This window comes from Asterias amurensis, chromosome 15 (assembly GCF_032118995.1).
Source record: "Asterias amurensis chromosome 15, ASM3211899v1".
In the NCBI taxonomy this organism is placed as follows: Eukaryota; Metazoa; Echinodermata; class Asteroidea; order Forcipulatida; family Asteriidae; genus Asterias; species Asterias amurensis.
In genome coordinates this window covers 3,966,430-3,986,673 of record NC_092662.1, presented here as the reverse complement: position 1 = coordinate 3,986,673, position 20,244 = coordinate 3,966,430, and the positions used below count along the sequence as shown (strand labels likewise).

At 39.1% G+C, this 20,244-nt stretch overlaps 3 protein-coding genes across 3 annotated transcripts in view; 2 read left to right on the top strand and 1 right to left on the bottom strand.

The window, feature by feature from the left end:
* The window catches only part of LOC139948173 (uncharacterized), a 36,262-nt gene extending 27,918 nt beyond the window's left edge, over nt 1-8,344 (top strand). Inside the window, exons 6-8 of the mRNA XM_071946230.1 lie at nt 1,560-1,648; nt 2,475-2,552; nt 5,343-8,344. Coding sequence (XP_071802331.1) covers nt 1,560-1,648; nt 2,475-2,552; nt 5,343-5,438 — 263 coding nt within the window. The 3' untranslated portion in view covers nt 5,439-8,344. The remainder of the gene's footprint in view (nt 1-1,559; nt 1,649-2,474; nt 2,553-5,342) is intronic.
* A 4,665-nt stretch (nt 8,345-13,009) lies between these two features.
* LOC139948449 (cation channel sperm-associated auxiliary subunit TMEM249-like) lies at nt 13,010-17,089 on the top strand. Its single transcript, XM_071946594.1, has 2 exons — nt 13,010-13,649; nt 13,968-17,089. Exons 1-2 carry the CDS (start codon nt 13,235-13,237, stop codon nt 14,201-14,203), a joined length of 651 nt encoding a protein of 216 aa, XP_071802695.1. The 5' UTR covers nt 13,010-13,234; the 3' UTR covers nt 14,204-17,089.
* A 680-nt stretch (nt 17,090-17,769) lies between these two features.
* On the bottom strand, nt 17,770-19,078 carry LOC139948441 (QRFP-like peptide receptor). Its single transcript, XM_071946588.1, has one exon. It carries the CDS (start codon nt 18,883-18,885, stop codon nt 17,842-17,844), a length of 1,044 nt encoding a protein of 347 aa, XP_071802689.1. The 5' UTR covers nt 18,886-19,078; the 3' UTR covers nt 17,770-17,841.
* Nucleotides 19,079-20,244: the final 1,166 nt, after the last annotated feature.

Genomic DNA, 20,244 nt, shown 5'->3' with positions numbered 1-20,244 from the left:
GGTCCGACATTTTTTTCCTTCTTTTCTAAATAGTGGACCCTGTCATGAAATTACACCAAAAAAACACAACATCGAGGGATATTTATGTGAATCATTATTCTCAGCTTTTACAATATCTTTTCAACCATATTCAATTTAAATTAATTGGGTTTTTTTATAGCCAAAAGGGCCCAATCCCGAAAGGCAACGTGTTCCTTTCAGATGAATCTTAGTGCTTTTTGCAATCAATGCCAGCCTTCGGTTTATTCTATGGTTCTTTGTACTTTGAGCTTTAAAATCACTGCAACTGGAGGGAGTGTTTTTGAAAAAAATTCCTCAATATTCTTGTGTACTTTGGAATGGATGAAGATTAATTACTGAATCAATGCAGACAGATTTAATTCATGCTTAACCGAAGAATGTCCTCTCAAAAGTTGGGTTTCATAAAAAGAATGTGTTCGCATGCTTAATGGGTAGTTTCTAAAGAATTTGATATGATTAATTTGCAAAACTAGACGTGCAAAGATCACATTCATATAATTAATTCTTGTTGGGTGAGAATTAAAGGTATGTGCAATGGTTACTCATTGACAAACCCATTAAAAGCAATGGTAGCATGTATGTAGCATTTTGTTCGGCTAAAACTTTCATATATGACTTTTTTTGTTTCTTTCTCTTTAATTTTTTCTATTAATTACAAAAAACAAACGATGACCCTACATTGTACCTTTAAAGGAACACGCTGCCTTGGATGGATGAGTTGGGTCTTTGAAAAGTGTTTGAAACCATTTGTTTTAAAATGCATATGGTTAGAAAGATGTTTTAAAAGTAACATCCACACAAACTCGCCTCAAAATTGCGTGGTTTTCCTTATACTTTGCGAACTAACACGGTCAGCCTTTTATGGGAGTCAAAAATTTGACTCCTATAAATGGCCGACCGTGTTTGTCGACGAGGTAAAAGGAAAACCACGCAATTTCGAGTGATACTTGTGTGGATCATTGTATTATACTTTTAAAATATCTTTCTAATCATATGCATTTTATAACAAACGGTTACAAACGCTTTTCAAAGACCAACTCGATGTCAGGCAACGTGTTCCTTTAAAGCCATTGGACCCTTTCGGTACAGGGAAAAAAAAAAAAAAGTTCACAGATTTACAAATAATTTACAGGGTTTACAGAAGGTAATGGTGAAAGACTTCTCTTGAAATATTAGTCCATGAAATGCTTTACTTTTTGAGAAAACGGTAAAACAATATAACTTGTTAACGAGCATTACGGATTTGTTATAAACACATGTCATGACACGGCGAAATGCACGAAAATAGGAGTGGGTTTTCCCGTTATTTTCTCCCGACTCCGATGTCCGATTGAGCCTAAATTTCCACAGGATTGTTATTTTATATATAAGTTGTGATACACGAAGTGTGGGACTTGGACAATACTGTTTACCGAAAGTGTATAATGGCTTTAAGAAAGACAGTTAAATTTCAGTGTCATCATTTGACGGCTTCCTCTTCTAACTTTGCAATGCTTTTACTTTAATATGTTTATTCTTTTACTTTGGTTACATTACAGGGGCATTCAACTTGTACGACTTGGACCAGGATGGTTTCATCACTAAGCAAGAGATGCTCGATATCGTAGATGCAATTTATAAGATGGTGGTGAGTAGGGACTTATTTATCCTGGAAAGAAATAATGGAGAATTGCTTTAACTTCACTTGAGCCCAATGATTGATGGTGCTACAGGGTGATTTGAACTTTGCCAAATTCAAGAAACATTGCTTACTTTGTGCTTTTTGAGTCATATTAAAAAATTTAAAAAATTGGGGTACCTCGACAGTGGTTTGAACCTGTGACCTTCCATATAGAATCATTGTATACGCATTGTATACAAAATCTCTCATGCACCTCAAATTGGATTCTGTGACCTACATGTACGCATTCTAGAAACATTGTATACTCGGGTCCTGCTTAGAGAACAACACTAAGCACCTCACGTGAGATTCGAACCAGAGTCCTATCATAAAATAGACTCATTGTATATTCAGTGCTTGTCGAGTCCAGCTTAACCAAATCTCTCAGGGAAGTTGGATTCAAATCTGTGATTTCATATTCTAGAACTATCATACACTCAGTCCTTTTGAGTCTTTCTGAAAAAAACACAGTCACCACCTCAAGTGAGATTCAAACCTGCGACGCACCATATTCTTATATCACTGTATACGCGATGCTTTTCAAGTCCTACTGAAAAAGCAACACAAGCACCTCGTTGGGGTTTGAGTTTTCCATCTACTAAAATTTAGAGTAAATATTTATGTTCACATGATGCTGCCTGCCCCCATTATTAATTATAGTGAACTGGTGTTATATTGAGGTCACTAAGATTCCTTTTGCTTTGATAGGCGTTCCCTCCTTCAATGAGCATCCCTTGAATGTCACTTTCTGATTATTAACAGACATCTTTTTATTTTGTGTCTTTGTCACCAGGGTAACATGCTTGATCTTCCACAAGATGAAGACACACCAGAGAAGAGAGTCAATAAAATATTCGGCCAGATGGATTCGGTTAGTAATAATAATAATGAATAATAATGACAACATTTATAGAGAGTTTAATACATAAGTTTCTATGGACTATAACAGGCCTTAAGTAACCCACTGTATCAACAGAAATTGCTGTGGTACTCTGTGCTTTTGCTGTGGTACTCTGTGCTTTTGCTGTGGTGCCCTGTGCTTTTGCTGTGGTGCCCTGTGCTTTTGCTGTGGTGCCCTGTTCTATTGCTGTGGTACTCTGTGCTTTTGCTGTGGTACTCTGTGCTTTTGCTGTGGTGCCCTGTGCTTTTGCTGTGGTGCCCTGTGCTTTTGCCGTGGTGCCCTGTGCTTTTGCTATGGTGCCCTGTGCTTTTGCTGTGGTGCCCTGTGCTTTTGCTGTGGTGCCCTGTGCTTTTGCTGTGGTGCCCAGTGCTTTTGCTGTAGTGCACTTTGCAAAGTTCTGATACAAATTTCCTCATAGAGTGCCCCCCTTACAAGAGAAAAGTTTGCCATGCCCCTTCAAGAGTAAAGTTTAAGGCCTGCTATTGCCATACTATTCAGACTGACAAATCAGATGGGTTTTAATGAATGGTTGCAAAGCATCCAATGAATGTGCTGCTTAAATGTGGGTGGATAGCTTGTTGGAGCTATGATCGCGTAAGTCTGATTGCTATAGCGTGTCATGGTGCGGGGTCCCTGGGAAGCTGGAAATGAATCGATCCATTTTCTTGAGTACTTCTCTTTATGTCATCATTACAAGTATCTTTTGAGTCGTGAGGAATGTAACGTACGTCATCTATTAAAGACACTTAAGTCTGACTGTACTTTGCCGCAGCTCTTAAAAGCCATGGCCGGTCAAATTTATAATCTTTCTGCGACTATTAACCATCTCTGCTCTTTGTCAAGTTTTTAAAATGGTAGCAGTATTCACAGAGCTTTTGTCACTATAAGATCCCTATGAGGACACTATTATGCATTATCTTTTGTTATCAAAAACACTCAGACCATTCCATGGATTTTTGTCAACTCCTGGAGAGTGCACAATCTTATCAAAAAGTAAATATCAGATTTGAGATTCTTTTTAAAGGCAGTGGACACTATTGGTAATTACTCAAAATAATTATTAGCATAAAACCTTACTTCGTAACGAGTAATGGGGGAGAGGTTGATGGTGTAAAACATTGTGAGAAACGGCTCCCTCTGAAGTGCCATTGTTTTTCGAGAAAGAAGTAATTTTCCACGAATTTGATTTCGAGACCTCAAGTTTAGCGATTGAGGTCTCGAAACCAACCATCTAAACGCACACAACTGCGCGTTGCAAGGGTTGTTTTTCTTTCATTATTATCTCGCAACTTCGATGACCGATTGTGCTCAAATTTTTACAGGTTTGTTATTTTATGCATATGTTGAGATGCACCAACTGTGATAGCTAGTCATTGACAACTACCAATAGTGTCCACTGCCTTTAAGAAGCATAATACACTGGTAAAGAATGACATTGATAGTGCCATTTAAAAAAAAGGGTTACATATTTCCCTGAGGCAACCCAAACTTTTCTAATTTGCAAATTCTGGAATCAAGCAAGTGTTTATTAATGGCTGGTAATTATTTATTTCCTGATTAATAATTAATTTGCAAGTGATTAGAGACCACTTGCATTTGGCGCCATCGCTGAGGTCAAACATCGGAAATATTATGCACGCGTGTCTGCACTGTGCCCAATAGACCCTTCCCATGAAATATGTAAATTGCACATAGCGCGTGCGCACTAACGTTTTGGTTGGCAAAATGAGGGAACATCGCGCTGTTTTATGCACGGCTAATGGGTGCGTGACGCAGACGCGATTGCGCGTCTGCTTAGTGCACAACTCTATGGCGTTTGCCAACCAACGGGGTCTGTACGCATGCGTGAATGTGATTAGCATATTTCATGGGAAGGGTCCATTATCAGCCAATGATACATGTAGGTCTTCGTCATATGCAAAGGAGTCTATTACCCATCTTCCCTTGAGTGATTTGCCAGGATTCTTCCCCACACAAAATCCAAATTGTTGGACTCTGATTAATGGTGTACACCTGATCCTATGTCAAACTTAAAGGGAAGGTACACGTTTGGGAATTGTCAAAGACTAGTCTTCTCACTTGGTGCATCCCATCATAAGCATAAAATAACAAATTTGGGCTCAATCGGTCATCGAAGTTGGAGAAAGATGAAAGAAAAAACACCCTTGTTGGACAAATTTGTGTGCTTTCAGATAGGAATAAAAGACTTCTAGCTAGAAGTCTTTTATTATTTTAGCGAGAAATTACCTGTTTCTCAAAAACTACGTTACTTCAGAGGGAGTTTTTTCCCACTGTGTTTTATACTATCAACAGCTCTCCAATGCTTGTTACCAAGTCAGTTTTTAAGTTAATATTTGTTTTGAGTATTTAGACTACCAAACGTGTACCTTCCCAATATACAGTTTACTAGCACAATCATGAATACAACATGTGGTAACTCAATATAGAAAGGTTTGCGGTAACACCATGTAATGACTCTCTCTAAAGAGTTGGGGTGGTTCTGAAAAGAACCGTTGGTTTCAACTCGACGTTTCGATCAGTATGCTCTGATGTGGTAACTCAACGCCCAAACTTTTGGTTTCTGATTATGGAGTTATACCTGGTCCCATGTAAAGCGTAATCAGTATTCAAGTGCAGTCCTCAGTCCAACAGAAGCAAACCAAACCGTCTTGCTTTTTTCCCCCCACATTTTTGGGTTACAATTGGTTCCAAAATGCACAGTAACTTACTCATATTTTCCCTGTTGCTTTTACAATGCAGAATAAAGATGGAAAGCTGACAAAAGAAGAGTTCCGAGAAGGCTCCAAATGCGACCCCTGGATCGTTCAAGCTCTCTCACTAGAAATCCCACAGTGACCCAGGTCAAGGGTTAAAGGCTGACTCGAAGTCTAGGAAGAAGAGGCAGCTCTTTTTGTACAAAAGAATAATCTATACATTTCCAGAGTCTTCTTCCATCATTGGGATGTGGTCTGATTTCTGCCTCCTTGGTTAATGGTGCATGAAATGAGACAGGGTGGTACTCGGGTCATCTTTGACTCGTTGACCTATGATAGAAAGAGGTCACATGCTCCATTCGTTTAAAGGGAACTCCTGGACAGAAATAACTCCAAAGGTTTTAGAAACATTCTAAATTTTCTGGAAAACGGAATGATCACCAAGTGATACACAAGTGTATTACGCATAATAAGACACATAACCCCAAATATAAAAATGGTTCTAATCGAAAACGAAAATTACAAATACGTGTTGTGCCCACCGATCAATTTAACAAATAAGACTGGGTAATTACCTCACTTCCCACCCAACTCCCTCATTCAAGTGCACGAAAGTGAAATGAAAATCTAGTGCGGTGTTATTTGATATTGATTTTCCTTTTTGTTGAGCCATAAAGAATTTCTGAAAGCAAATTTAGTGGCAACCTGTCTGAACTCGGATTGACCCTTCTAAGCCATTAGACTGCTTGTAATTTGATACAGCATGCATGGACTGGGTGTTTGGATGTTCTAGTTGCTACATTTCCAGCAACAAGGAGCAAGTTCAAGTGTGCATCATGGTTAACTAAAGGTTGTGTGTTTTGACTTGAACCCAGGCTGGTTGACCATTGGATGACTACTGTGGTTGACCATTTGGAACCAGCCCCAGGACCATGGTTTCTTCCATGTTCACTCAAACCCAGGCTGGTTGACCATTGGATGACTACTGTGGTTGACCATTTGGAACCAGCCCCAGGACCACGGTTTCTTATGTAAAGCACAGAAGGAAACTAGTGACACTTCAGCGAAAAATGTTGAAATGTCCCTGATCGAGTGAGTGTGTCACTGCCCATGTACAATGCTGGTCAGTGGTCAGTCACAGGTCAACTAAATGTTCACACTCGCACTTTCTCATGGTTGCCATAAATGTTGGACATGACAAAATATGTGTTGTCTGTTGACTATTCTTGGACGAGGAGAATTTTGAAATTTGCAAAAAGCTTCACTCTCTGGACTAAGGAAGACCATACTATTGACTATTTTCAGACTTTTTTTTACTGCATCAAATCCTTGGTTTTCGGTTTCCATGTGGTCCTTTTTTTGAACCAATACTCCAGCGTCAGTTATTTTTAAAACAGATGCTTTCAGGATGGGGTTTCAAACAAACACCAACAGAGCAGAGCTAAAGACGAAGTCATAGCCACTGTTTTCATAAAACGGGCCCTATTGGAGTATGCAGAAATGCAGATATTCTTGTTCCAGTAACTCCCTCAATTTGTGCAGCATTCTTTGGGTAACCAGCCAAGCTTTATCATACAATTTCTACAAACATTCACTGGTTGTCTCCTCGGAAAAAAATCTGACCCTACTTGTACATACCGTCAGCCATTGTAAATAATTTGGCCGTCATGGAAAATGTTTTTTTTATATCAGAGAAGAAAGCTCTTTGTAAACTGTAAATAGGGATATACTTAAATACGTTGTGAGAAACAAAATTGTAAATACAATTTGGGCGGAGTTTTAAGAGAGGTAGGTTTGGGACTCTGAAGGTAGTGTTGTTACTGTATCTATTGCATCGGTTTGTTTTAGGCATAGTTACATGTACATCTATGTTCATCTTTTAAAGAGACTGCCCTGCCCGTTTGTGTGTGGAACAAAATATTTAATGGTTTAGCTTAATGACCCAATATTTGGTTCAAGTAAAGGCCCGTCACACAGGCCCCGATAACAAGAACGAAAACAAAAAGGATAAAAATGCACGCCCTTGATTGGTTGAATGAGCGTGGGCATATTCTGCGTGGAGCATTTCAACCTATCAAGGGCGTGCATTTTTATTTTTCTCAGTTTCGTTACTTTGTTTGTGATTATCTACCGCTCTCTTGTGGTGATCATGTCCTATAGGGTGCGTGATTCTTTTCTGTACCATCGCCGTGTGCCCTAAAGAAGAACCTAACGAAGGTTGATTGTTAACAATTAACGTGCAAAATATTTTGTTTCAAGAAAACTGGGCGTGAAAAGTTAGATCAGTTTTTCACCATTCATTAGTCGTTTTAGGAAGGTTATCGAATGAAAAAACATGTCTCTGGGGATAAATCTAGCAACAAAAATGTGCAAAATCATGCTTACCAGAATAAGTTTACCGGCCAAATTCTATTCCCCATGTACAATTTGTGATTGGTATCCTGCCTATTTCTGCTTAGCAGAACATAGTCAATCAGTATTTTCTGCTGAAGCAGCTCATGATTGGGCCCTTGTTTTATTGCCTAACCTAATTTATTCTCATCGACTGTTTATATTTTTGTAAGCGTTTGAAAGTTGTGTTGTATTTGTCTTTAGTTATATGGCAACTAGCCATTGCAGTTAACATACTATTTATTACATATTTATGTCTATATAATTGAATGTTAAATTCAAGAAAGTACTACATAATTATGTTGGTGTCATTTATCATAAAAACTTGACACCTACTAATATAATTTTTATTTTTATTTTTTCGTTATTTTATTTTTTTGCCAATAGACACGGAAACAAAGAGCACAGAATTTTGTCGCCGGCTGCAAGCACATAATTTAATTGCCTGAAATTCCATGACATTGGGCTCAGTGAGCCACTTACGGGACCTTCTTCAGTAACGTCAGGGTCCTTTAAGAGTTCCCTGACGGGACCTCTCCAGGTTGCAGCAGCACTAAATGCCGCATGGTTTGGAATTTTTTATTTGCATTAAAGTGCATTTGCTTTTCAGTCAGTTTTGAATGCAATTTGTTGGAATTGGCCAAAAAGTAAAAGAACATACAGCCTTGCTTGAAGTGTCATGTACGACACAAGTACTAATGGCAGCTTGGTTAAAAGTGCCAAATGAAACTTCTTAAAGTACTAAATGCAGCTGGATTTGAAGTGTCATACGTGTTACTGCTGAAAGTACTAAAATGCAGTAGGTTAAAAGTGCCATACGACACTGCTTAGAGTACTAAATCCAGCAGGGTTGTAAGTGCCAAAGAGTCATTGTGGGTAGCTTCTTATTCTAAAGAGTTTCTTAAACTGTTTTCTCTTCCAAATCAATCAATCAATCAATCAATCATACTTTTCTTTTCAATAATAATATTTCCAGGATTTTATCTTGGTTTCTATCGCTCAATCTGGAATTTGGGGATTCATTAATGAAATGCCACCGGGGTTTGGAATATTTCCTGAGCATTAAAGTGCCCTTTGCTTTGGAATAATTTATACATACAATTGATGAAAGTTGAATGGTTGACCAGCCTATCTGTTGGCTTTCAAGCAAAATGTGATAATATTTTGATAAAATGAATTCAAATAGTCTTATTTGATCATAGGATGCTAAACTGTTTAACTCAAAATACTTGTTCTGACTGATGAGAGAGCATTTACTTTCAAAAGAAATTGAATGGGTCAGGTATTAAATTGATTGAATGTTTGTTTATACTGGCTGGGAAAACCATTAGTTCACTATAATATTGCAAGGGGAGAGTAACATTTTGGAGGAGTAGGCCTAGTCAAGTCAAATCTCATTTTGTAGGTAGGCCCGTTCTACATCAGTACACCATACAGCCACACTGACGATTGGGTGTCCATTTCAAAACAACTCTTTTTGTTCCCATCACCAATGCCATGTTTCGGCTTACTCATTTTTTAACCTTTTCTTTTGTGTAAACCAATCAGAAGTATTTGTACATTTAGGAATTATCTAACAGCCGTCCCTATTGGTCATGTATTAGACCTTACATACCATGCAATGTCTATCCAAAATGTAATGATTTGTTTTCTGTATGCATAAACAAAACTTACATCTCATGTATGTGTGATAATTTATTTCAATGAAACCATTGACATTGTTTGTTTCTGTTATCTAAGATGTATTTGTGTATTAGCATTGTGTACAATAGTGTAAAATAGTGTATTTCATGAACATTTTTTTGTTCATGGGTTAACTTTCATTTATTACAGGTTTTTTATTTTAATATAATATTTTTGTTCTGATAATGGGGTCGATGGCCAAGAAATAAATTGTACTAGAATGTATTGTCTATATAATTAACGCTGATCTCTCATTTCGTTCAAAGCTGTCCACTCTGAAAACCGGTTCCAACCAGTTCCCGAAACACCTGAGAAAGTACGCTCTATTCATATGCAAATTAGTTACTGCATTTTCTTAAGTTGGACTAGTTCATTAAGGAAATGGGTGATCTGAGTCCCATCCAAACAGCTATAACCATTTTATATCAGATTATTTTGAGTTGTAAAAGTCACAATTAGAATTTGTTATAAAAATGCATAGATTATAGACTTTGTTGCTAGAGAATTACTTTTGTTTTGTTCAAGAAAACACAATGTTGTGCACAGCTCCACCCCTCCACACCCTCGGAGTAGTTTCACCCAAATCGTGTTGACCAAAACGCACTTTTCAAAATCAAGAACTTTTCCACAATGTCGTCTGCCAACAACACATTCTGTAAAACAGTTATATTCTAAGTGTTTCTTTCACCTGGGACGTTACCTGCATCCATTTCAATAATAAAACGACGGACAAAACAATTATGGACGAACTCTTCTGCAATGCTCTTGCTGCTAAATGTTGTGGAAAGAAAGCACCATGTGTGAAGCACCGCGCTGGACAGAGTGGTAAGTCAAGACTTTGCAAACATGGTTTTGGTTTGTTTGTTTTTCATAGACGCAGCCCACATCCTCGAAAATTAACATTGATGTTTTCCACGGGTGTCTTCATGACACTAATCAATGAGTAACGTACCTGGATGAGTTCACAATAAACGTGTAAAACATTGGTGCTCGCACTTCGCGTCCAAACAAATAAGATTTTAGCATGCTTGTGGATTTTAACATGGTCTGTTTTTTAAAGGTCGGTAGGGCTAGGGCCTACTGTCATACTTAAGAGGCACGGCTTCCTTCATGTTCGAAAACGACGGAAACTCCGATACTAAAAACACAATGTCAACACGATAACTTAAGAGGGAGAACACCATAACAAATTTCGCGTACTGATGTGTAAGTTAGCTCTACCATTTACCCTAGCGCAAAGAAATTCAATATTGCAATTATCAAGCACATGTTGTTTTCAGAGAGTTTTGTTATGAGACGATGCTGCCCTCTATTGAACAAATACGTCTCTTTTATTATACCCCATCGATAGAGGGCAGACGATGAATGTACAAGTCGGAGCCGACACATCTGGTACAAGTGCACAGAGCACCCGTAGGCTGTAGCAACTAATGCGTATTTCAAAAAGTACTTGCAACATATTTAAGTAACCTTATTGCACTGGGATAAAAACTATTGCGAGTACGGTTTGAAATAATTTGACCACTCTTCATACCGAAAAAAATTCTTGTTGGTTGGGCTGTACCCTGTAGGCCTAATGTGACACAAGTTTTCCAAACTTGTTTCATAATTGATTATTGACAAAAGCAACTATAAATATAAATATTAACAGTAAACTTGCGGGTACAACCATGGGTAAAAACTCTTTTGAAGGAGTGGTGGCTCTGATAAGAGCCGGTTTGGTCTCGACGTTTCGAACAGTATACTCTGCTCTTCTTCAGGAGAATTGATTATTGACAATGTTTACTAAATTACGTTATTTACAAAATTCCCATTAACGTAGTAGCTTTTGTTGATGTATCTGAAAGGCAAAGTATCTTTGGTTTTTGAAACCGTTCGATTGTTTAAATCATATAAAAAGTAGATTATTGTGTACAATTTGACTTGTGAAGGGAGTCGTTTCAAAAGGTGGTCGCGTTTTTAAATATTGTCAAAAATTCGGAGCTGCGCGGGGAGAATGACGCCCCTGAGGATGTTTGTTAAATGAAATTGTTTTTTCTTTCTTTCTGTATACATTATATTTTATCGAAAGCTATCTGTTGGCCTCTAACCAAAATGTTTTATTGCCATTCGTTTTAAGAGTGATTTCATTTCCTCTGAAGAGCACAAAACGATCAATGTCCTTTTTTAGAAAACCACATTTCATTATCACTCATTAAAATATCTTAATATTGATTGAATTGTATGCTTTTTTGGTGCTGTTATGTATATTTTATGACTATACATTTAAACGAACTAATTAAACGTCCTTTAGTTTACTTGTTAGAAAACGCTTTTTTTCTTCTAGAGGGTTGGTCTTTTTACTGCTTTCGAAAGGTTTATAGGATTGTTGACAGAAGTGAAGCGTGAAGGCAATTTAGAAAATTACAGAGTGGGGTCGTTTTACAATGGAACGAGTAGTGACAACCAATGAATATGATATTGTTTGACTTTCTTGTTATTTCGCTGTGTGGTTAGTCCTGTATTCAGTGCTTGCCGATCCTGCTGAGAGGGTTGGGGGGGGGGGGCAGGCACCGTTGCTTACTCAATCTTTAGTTGTCAACAAAGAAATGCGACGTCATTTACAGAAAAGTGAAATGAGAAATGCCTCATGGAAATTAAGAAGGTATTTTTTACACAATTTTAACAGTACGGTATTCCTACACTAAATAACATTAAATGTCCTTCGGATAAGACACCCAATGACTTAACACAAGGGAAAGAAACTTAGGCTGGTCCTAAAAAAAATAAGAGCGGGCAAAATACAAAATAAAAACGAAAGTAGGCTCTATTGTAAGATTAGTCTAATAAAAAGTCTGCGAGATTAGAGCAAGGAATCACCCTGTTTTTAAAAGATATCGACTTAAGAAATTGAATTGTCAACAAAATGCCGTGTGGTTTGAGTGGGAAATCAATTTGTCTTTTGCTGACAGGAATAGACTCCGTGGGAAAATTGCAATTTGATTGATTCTTTCTGAAATAGAAACGTGTCCTCTTGGAAAACTCTACTTCTGACGTTGTTTTAGATCAAGGAGGATGAGAGTGAGAGCAAAAAGGATGGTCAAACATCCAGAACCTGCTGTGAGTAAGGAAAGCACAATGAAAAACTACACGAATCTTGGTGTAAACTAATGGACGTGGACTTGTTTTAAGTGTTTTCATTTAGGCTTCGCATAGGAGCAATGGTCGGAGGGTTTATTTGGATTCAGCGTAGACTTTGTATGGATTAAAGCCTAGAGGGGAACATTGCGAGCCGTGTTTTAGACAGATTTGTTCTCTTTGTCAGTTAATTTTTTATATTTTTTTTCAAATAAAGTAAGCAAGTCGCCGCGGCGAGATGTCACTGAGGCCAGATAAGTCAGTCGCTATTAATATAAAAAACAACAAAAATGAAAATTGTGTGCCCAGTTCATTTGTGCAGTTTTTTTTTTCTTTTTTTTTTCCCGGCAACCTTAAAGGATAGGGTCATTCAGTAATGACCCTGTAAAAAAATGAGCGCTTGACCTTAGCCACTGCGTACCACCAGCGCTTTGCGCGTAACGCAAAAGGTATTTACTACGCGATACTCGTTTGTATATTTGCGTCTTGCGTGGTTAAGGCGTTCAACTTATGGAACATCGGGCCCGCGCCAAAAATAATGTGTGTCCTGGCCGGCCATACCACCACACTGCAAATGCTCACAAAAAGAGATGACTTCTATAGTTTTTAATCGAAAATCTGTAATGCTTCCAATTTACTCAAATAACGATTTGTCAGTCAGCGCATTCGGTAGTGCGAATAACTCTTGAGAAGGCGTCCATCCAAAGTGGTATCTCGGCTACCAAGTCGAACATTCAACCAACAAAAATGTCGAAATCTCACGTTGGTATCTTTGGCACATGGGACATGAACTTCTGGACCACACCAGAGGAAGTCTTCAAAGCCAAGCTGGAGGCTAACCCCATCCACCCATTCACGGAAACTTCCCCCGATCATTTCGAGGTGACACTCCGGTCGCCCTGGCTTTGGATCTCGCTGTTCGGCCTCCTCGTAACCTCCATCTCGACAGTCGGATACTACGCAACTAATCCTCCGGATCAATCTCTGACTTACTTCATCATGGCGATTATGGTTTTCTTCTACACCACTTTCGTGTACTCTGATCTGAGGAGGATTGTGATTGACACGGCGAGACACGAGTATGAGTTCCATGTTGGAAGTAGACTGATGTACAGAGGGCATATTCACAATGTCTATATTAGGCTTGTTGGGCAGAAGAGTGGTGAGTGGTCAAAGGTCATCTTGGATTTTTAAAGCAACAACAACAAAAAGTGCTCAAAGTAAGGTGGTCACGTTGGTGTACATTTGGGTTGGGTTTTGAGTCCCTACTTGACTGCGTGGGTTTCCCTGGAGTCTGGAGTAAATCTCTGCCCCCCCCCCCCCACAATATCTTAAACTGAACTTTCTTCATCACCTTCTCTTTTCGTTTGGCTCTTATTAGAGCGTTGATGTGTTTCATAGTAACTGTTAGGGGGAATGAGTATTAGTTTTCGATAACATCACAATCTCTGCTTCTCGTTCTTTCCCAACGGGTCATCAGGAACAGGCGATACCTACTACACCGTTGTCCTTAACGGCTTCCACCTCGAGGAGCAGGTCCTGACGTCATCAACCATCCGGAGACACAAACTGGAGAAACTCGGTCGCAAGTTGGCTGCGAGACTCAACGTGAACTACTTCGACTTTCTGGACAGGTCCGTCAAGCACGTGGTGCGGCATCGCTGCCCGTATGCGTCGCCCGATGACTCGATCGAAAGTCTGTCTCTGTTTGCTTAAATCGGATAGAAATTACACATTTTCGTAGCACCCTACCTTATCAAAGACACTGAACACTATTGGTAATTGTCAAAGACCGGTCTTCTCACTTGGTGTATCTCAACATGTGCATAAAATAACAAACCTGTGAAAATTTGAGCTCAATTGGTGGTCCAAGTTGCGAGATAATTTATAGAAAAAACACCCTTGTCACACAAAGTTGTGCGCTTTCAGAACCTTGACTTCATGGCCTCAAATTCTAACTCTGAGGTCTTGAAATAAAATTCGTGGAAAATTACTTCTTTCTTGAAAACTACGTTTCCTCAGAGGGAGTGGTTTCTCACAATACTATCACCCTTTCTCCATTACTCGTCACCAAGTAAGTTGTTATGCTAGTAATTATTCTGAGTATTTACCAATAGTGTCCACTGCCTTTAAGGGAACTACATTAGGTATCTCCTCTATCCCAGTTTTGTTTTTAATAATAGGCGTAAACTTTGACTTAATTAACCTACCCGTAATTATATTTTTTTCATCACTTCCAAATGCACTTTTGAACGAAATTCAATATAAAGTGACAGCGCGATGTAATCCATGAAATCACCAGTGCTATGTACTTTCTTGATTAATTTGCCACCTAAAACGCCTGATTAAAAAGCTCGACACCCATAAAAGATAAAAGCACATTTGCATTGGCACTTGGCAGCCCCCCCCCCCCCTCCTCCGCCACAAACGTCTTCTGAAAGTTAGACTCTGGCAATCTGCTTAAAACAAGGCGTATTGTAATGTAATACACGTGCAATTATAGATAAGTTGCAATAGACGCCATCTTTACGGGCAAATTGCATTTAAGCTTGCAGGCGCGTCAAGCGCTCAGTTTATTAACGCAACCACGCTGTTTACTAACCAATCAGGCAACGAGTTTTGTGAATCCTGCGCGTGCTGCACGCCGTTCTCGCGCAAAACACATGGCTATGTGTTCCAAATTGCCCGTAAAGATGGCCGATTTACGTCATGTGGGAACTATCTATTGCGTTCGCCTTGGTTTTTTTTTCTTAAAGCTAGTGGACACTTTCGGTAAACAGTGTTGTCCAAGGCCCACACTTCGTGTTTCACAACTTCTATATAAAATAACAAACCTGTGAAAATTTAGGCTCAATCGGTCATCAGAGCCGGGAGAAAATAACGGAAAACCCACCCTTGTTTCCGCACGTTTCGCCGTGTCATGACATGTGTTTACTATAAATCCGTAATTCTCGTTGTCGAGAATTGATAATTGTTTTAATGTTTTCTCAAAAAGTAAAGCATTTCATGGAATAATATTTCAAGAGAAGTCTTTTACCATTACCTTCTGTAAACCCTGAAAGTTATTAGTAAATCTGTGAACTTTTTTTTTCTGTTCCAAAAGTGTATAATGGCTGTAAGTGAGTAAATTAGCTTTCCTCCTCTATGTGAAATTAAATCTTCGCGTGAAAACAACCGACCTCAATCGAAAAAGCTGGTGGTCTCATTTGACTGAAAACGCCGGTTTTGGTGTTGGGGGAAAATGTTGTTTGTGCATCGTTGAGCTTATTTTGATTGTGGCAATCGATATAAGTGATATTTTCTGACGTCTGAATTATTTCATAGCGCTGCTTAAGCACACAAGGAGCAGCACAAAACAAACTTGCTTAGGCTATACCAAAGGAAGGTTACCAGGCAAAATTATGTAGGCCTATCACACTGCCACACTGTGACTGGTTTTCTGCTCCATGTTTGCTTAATATTTTTTACGCATATTAAAATCCCACTGGCTTTATGGATTGTATTTGTACTCACAGAAACGTGTACAAAAAATGAAATAAAAAACTCAATCGAATTTAGGTCGATCATATAATATTATACATGTAAGCCATTAAATATTTAATTTGTTAACATTTACCCATTGATTGTTTCTTGTTCAAGGAAACTTTTTAACATGCCTGTGTTTTCCGAAGTGTTTGGTGTTTTGTTGTTGCTCGTGAACTTATTAATAAGCCAGAATGAAATGTTTCTTTAAAAAATGAACAAATTCGTTTAAAGGCTTAAAGCACGTTTTGTGTTTTAGCTATAACAACTTCATCATTTTTACTTTTGAACATTATAAAATATAAACCAATATAGTTGCGTGGTCAACGTGCTGTATCATTCAATCTCGTCACTAAGGCCCATGTCCCAAGGGACAATATGCACCAGGCAACCAGTTTCAGAAACTCTCCAAGAAGAAAGTGCATTCACATTTTGAATATTTACACATTGTTCTCTTAGGAATCGTAAGACATTGTTTGAAGAATGACTCCTGTGGAGTGTGCTACTAAAGTGGTCCTGTATCATGTACAGTTGGTTACCTCAAAATTGCCTTAACAATTTGCCTCGTGGACAAGGTCCTAACCCTCGGTAGAAGGGAGCATACAGTGGTGGTTACGGAGAAAGGCATGTAATGTGAAATCGCTTGTATATACACGTCCATGGGAACGACGTTGAGCGTCGTTCCCATCGTACACAAACTCACCGGGTTTCTTGAAGTTCAAATACGCGCGAATTCAAGGATACCAAGTTACTCTCCAAAATTGTTAGTGACGAAACTTTCAACTGTAAACGCCCTAGATGAAAAGGTTGCAAAAACATGGCAAATAATACTTGGTTTTGTTGGTAAAGATTGTCATTCCCATATTATTTTGAAGATATCAAAAAATTTGTTTCAAGTCAAGAAGTAAATGAATAAATGAATGAATGAATAAAGTAATGAATGCGACAAATTGCCGTGGTGCAATTAAATTCTTTAATTCAAACATTTATTTCCAAACTCAACAGTGGGATTCGAACCCACACTTTTGCAATTCTAGAGCAGTGTCTTGCCCAGCTTTTTACACAGTTTTCACACAAATTTGTGATGATATACATTGAATAAATTTATCAGTTGTGCTTTATTCTGAAAGTTTCTTCTGATTAATTTGTGCGTATAATATGTGCGTGTGTGTTTTAATGCTGGAAACAAAAGATGCCTCCGCATTGTATAGGGACTTGAAACACTATCTTGATTTACATATAAACGTCCACACAGTGCTATTTACAGTGTTGACAAAGACCATTGTCATAACAAATAACAAAGGGTTGTCCACAGAGTAATTGCAACATAAAGTACATAAAAGATGATATATTATACTATGTCTCAGATATTATAGGCTATACGATAAGATGGTACAATCTTTGGGGACTGCTCACCAGGGCAACTGTTATCAATGCAGTCACTAGTGATGTCGGCAACTGTTTGGAGGTCAATTCCACACTCACAGGCTGGACTTACATCAAACCCATCCTGAACATGATTGTTTGCCCGACATCGGCAATGACGGCACCATCTGCTCTGGGCGGGTGACATACAAGTGGTTTGTGGCAAGCTTGGTTTGTCCACAGACCTTTATCAAGCTGTCTCCGTCTTTGCTCCTCGTATCGAATAATAATAACGCATGCTAATAATCACCTTGCAATTAGGCACTAATTGTTCATTCAGCCTCGGTTTGGTAACATTGATATCAATGGGATAATTCAACATGGCTGCACCGTGATGAAGGTCTATAGCAGTATTGCTGTACTCAGGTTGAACGGCGGCCGTATTGATAGTTTGAGCATTATGAGTTTTATAGCTCCGTGGTTTGAGGTATCACCCGTTGCCCACCACAGCACCCAACTTTTCGTAGTAACTTCAACATCTCCATCCTAAAGGAACCATTCATCAAGGTGTAGATAATGACATTCCAGAAACTATTAGACATTGGTAACCACACGTATACGAACTTCAACCAACGGGGTATACCTCCTCCAGTTGAGGTACCGTAAAGCCTCACGACAAAGTGAGGCACCCAGCACAGTGAGAAACCGAGGGTAACAACCAGGAACATTTTGAGGGCTTTTCTGTTCTTGGTGATGGTTTTCCTCATCGAAGTGGCACCTCCGTCTCTGCTGCTCTCTGTGGTAGCAGTGGTGACTCTACAAACCGAACTTGTGGGTTCCTGGCCGGCACTTTCATCTCGATGGTCCCGTGGGAGGTTGAGATTACGCAATCGCCGTTGGTGCTTGGTGCTGATGTGTAGCAGTGTGGTATAAATCGTCACAATTGTACCCAACGGAACCACACATAGCACCAATGTGTAAAATATCTCCATTCCAACGAATGCGGTATCTTGTGTATAACCCATAAAGCATATTGTCGCCACTGGTAAATAGATATTTGTATCTTCGTTCGCCACCAGAACAATCCCAGTGGCAAACGCTGCACTGATTGCCCACAGCGCGACGCATATCACTTGAACTCTTTGCTCTGTTATCAAGGCTGGGTGTCTCAGCGGCCAGCGTATTGCAACCAGGCGGTCCACGCTTACCCCTAATAGGGAAATCACTGACATACTCAAGCAAACAGCCAGTAACCCGGCTGTGATTTTACACCAGGCTTCGCCGAAAATCCACCTATCCAACGCTGATGAGATGATGGAGGTGGCGAGGGTAAGCCCAACCCCTAAATCTGCCGTACAGAGGGAGGTCATGAGGACTTTGGTACTTTCTGAGAACCCATGGGATCTGTGGATGATTATAACGGACATGATGTTGCCAAATACCGTCGAGAAGACGTCTACTGTGATGAAAATCGTTCGAAAGATGAGGATCGGAGGACTTGCCTGTTCCATCTTGGAGGCTGTCAAGAAAGTGAGCGAGGTTGTTATACATCACGTGGGTATTAGTCGCTATTACATGCTGTTGATTTTAACATTTTTGTTGCGTAAAGCCTGCTTCGATGTTGGGTCTCTCTTTTCGTTCTCAAAGCTCCAATTAAAACACATCCGAGAGATCCATGATTCGTCGTTTTCACAGTGGGTCACCATGACAACGTGGAAGTAAGACACGTAATCAATGGATGCTGTCCGTCAGGCAATATTCAAAACTCTCATTGAGTTTACGCACTGTAAAAACCCTATATGATTTTGAAAAATGTACACTATCACCATTGGAATAACGCACTGTACAGTCGGTAAAGCTCAACAGGAGTGTGACGCATTGTGCCCTAAGTCGGTACCCTCAAAACTGCCTGTTTGTGAGGAAGATCTTCTGAAAACTGTTGAGTACGAAATGAGAACTCCGTTTCAGAAGTGCCATTTTCCAAACTTGTTTTTTGATAACATGCTGACATGAGTGTACCATTAAGGGATTCTTCTGACACCGTTGTATTATGTTTCAAGTGTTTTTCTGTATATTAACAATCCACGCTCGTTCTGATACAAAACACACAAATTTGTATACTAATTTCTCTCAGTCCGATCATAGAGTAGACTTTACGCGGCAATATCCTACACTCCATTTAAAACATGTTGACAGACCAGGTCTTAGATTCACAAGCAACATGCTCCTTGTTCCCCGGTCTCGTCTAGCCAGCTACGGTGACAAAGTTTTTTCCATTACAGCACCCAGGCTCTGGAATTCACTCCCTGAAAACCTCTGGGAAACATCTCCATCTTTAAGCAGCAATTCAAGACACACCTGTTCACACTTGCTTTCCCCAACACTTGAGAAATTCACTCTTTTTCATCTTGACCGGCGCCTTTGAATGGTTTTACACCAGATTTAGTGCGCCTTTATAAATGCTGTGTAAAGATGATTATTAATATCAAGCTCATTTATTTGAGAGGCCACTGAAGAAAGTTGCAAAATTTGAAAACACGGAGGGTAAAGTTGAAACCATGCCCCCCCCCCCAAAAAAAAAAAAAAAAAAAAAAAACACAAAACACAAAACAAACAAAAAAAGCCTAAATCTATTCTTGTATCTATTTTGTAGAGGGAAGGTATACACTTGATGATGATAACAATTTTGGCACTATATTGCCATTAATTTTGAGGGTGTCCCTTTAGGCTGCGTGTCACGATGTTCACATAAAGTTTTTTTTTTCTTTCTCTGAATTAGCTGACAGATGAAGCTGTGTCATCACCACAAAAAAAAAAAACAATCTTCTTGCGTACAATATGCCGTGGGCAATGCGCAAGTACAACATAGC

What these genes read in the sequence shown, in the direction of transcription:
- LOC139948449 (XM_071946594.1), top strand. Translation starts at nt 13,235, where the DNA reads ATGTCGAAATCTCACGTTGGTATCTTTGGCACATGGGACATGAACTTC. An exon ending in GCTTGTTGGGCAGAAGAGTG is followed by an intron (nt 13,650 to 13,967) that starts GTGAGTGGTCAA and finishes ACGGGTCATCAG; the next exon opens with GAACAGGCGATACCTACTAC.
- LOC139948441 (XM_071946588.1), bottom strand. Translation starts at nt 18,885, where the DNA reads ATGGAACAGGCAAGTCCTCCGATCCTCATCTTTCGAACGATTTTCATC.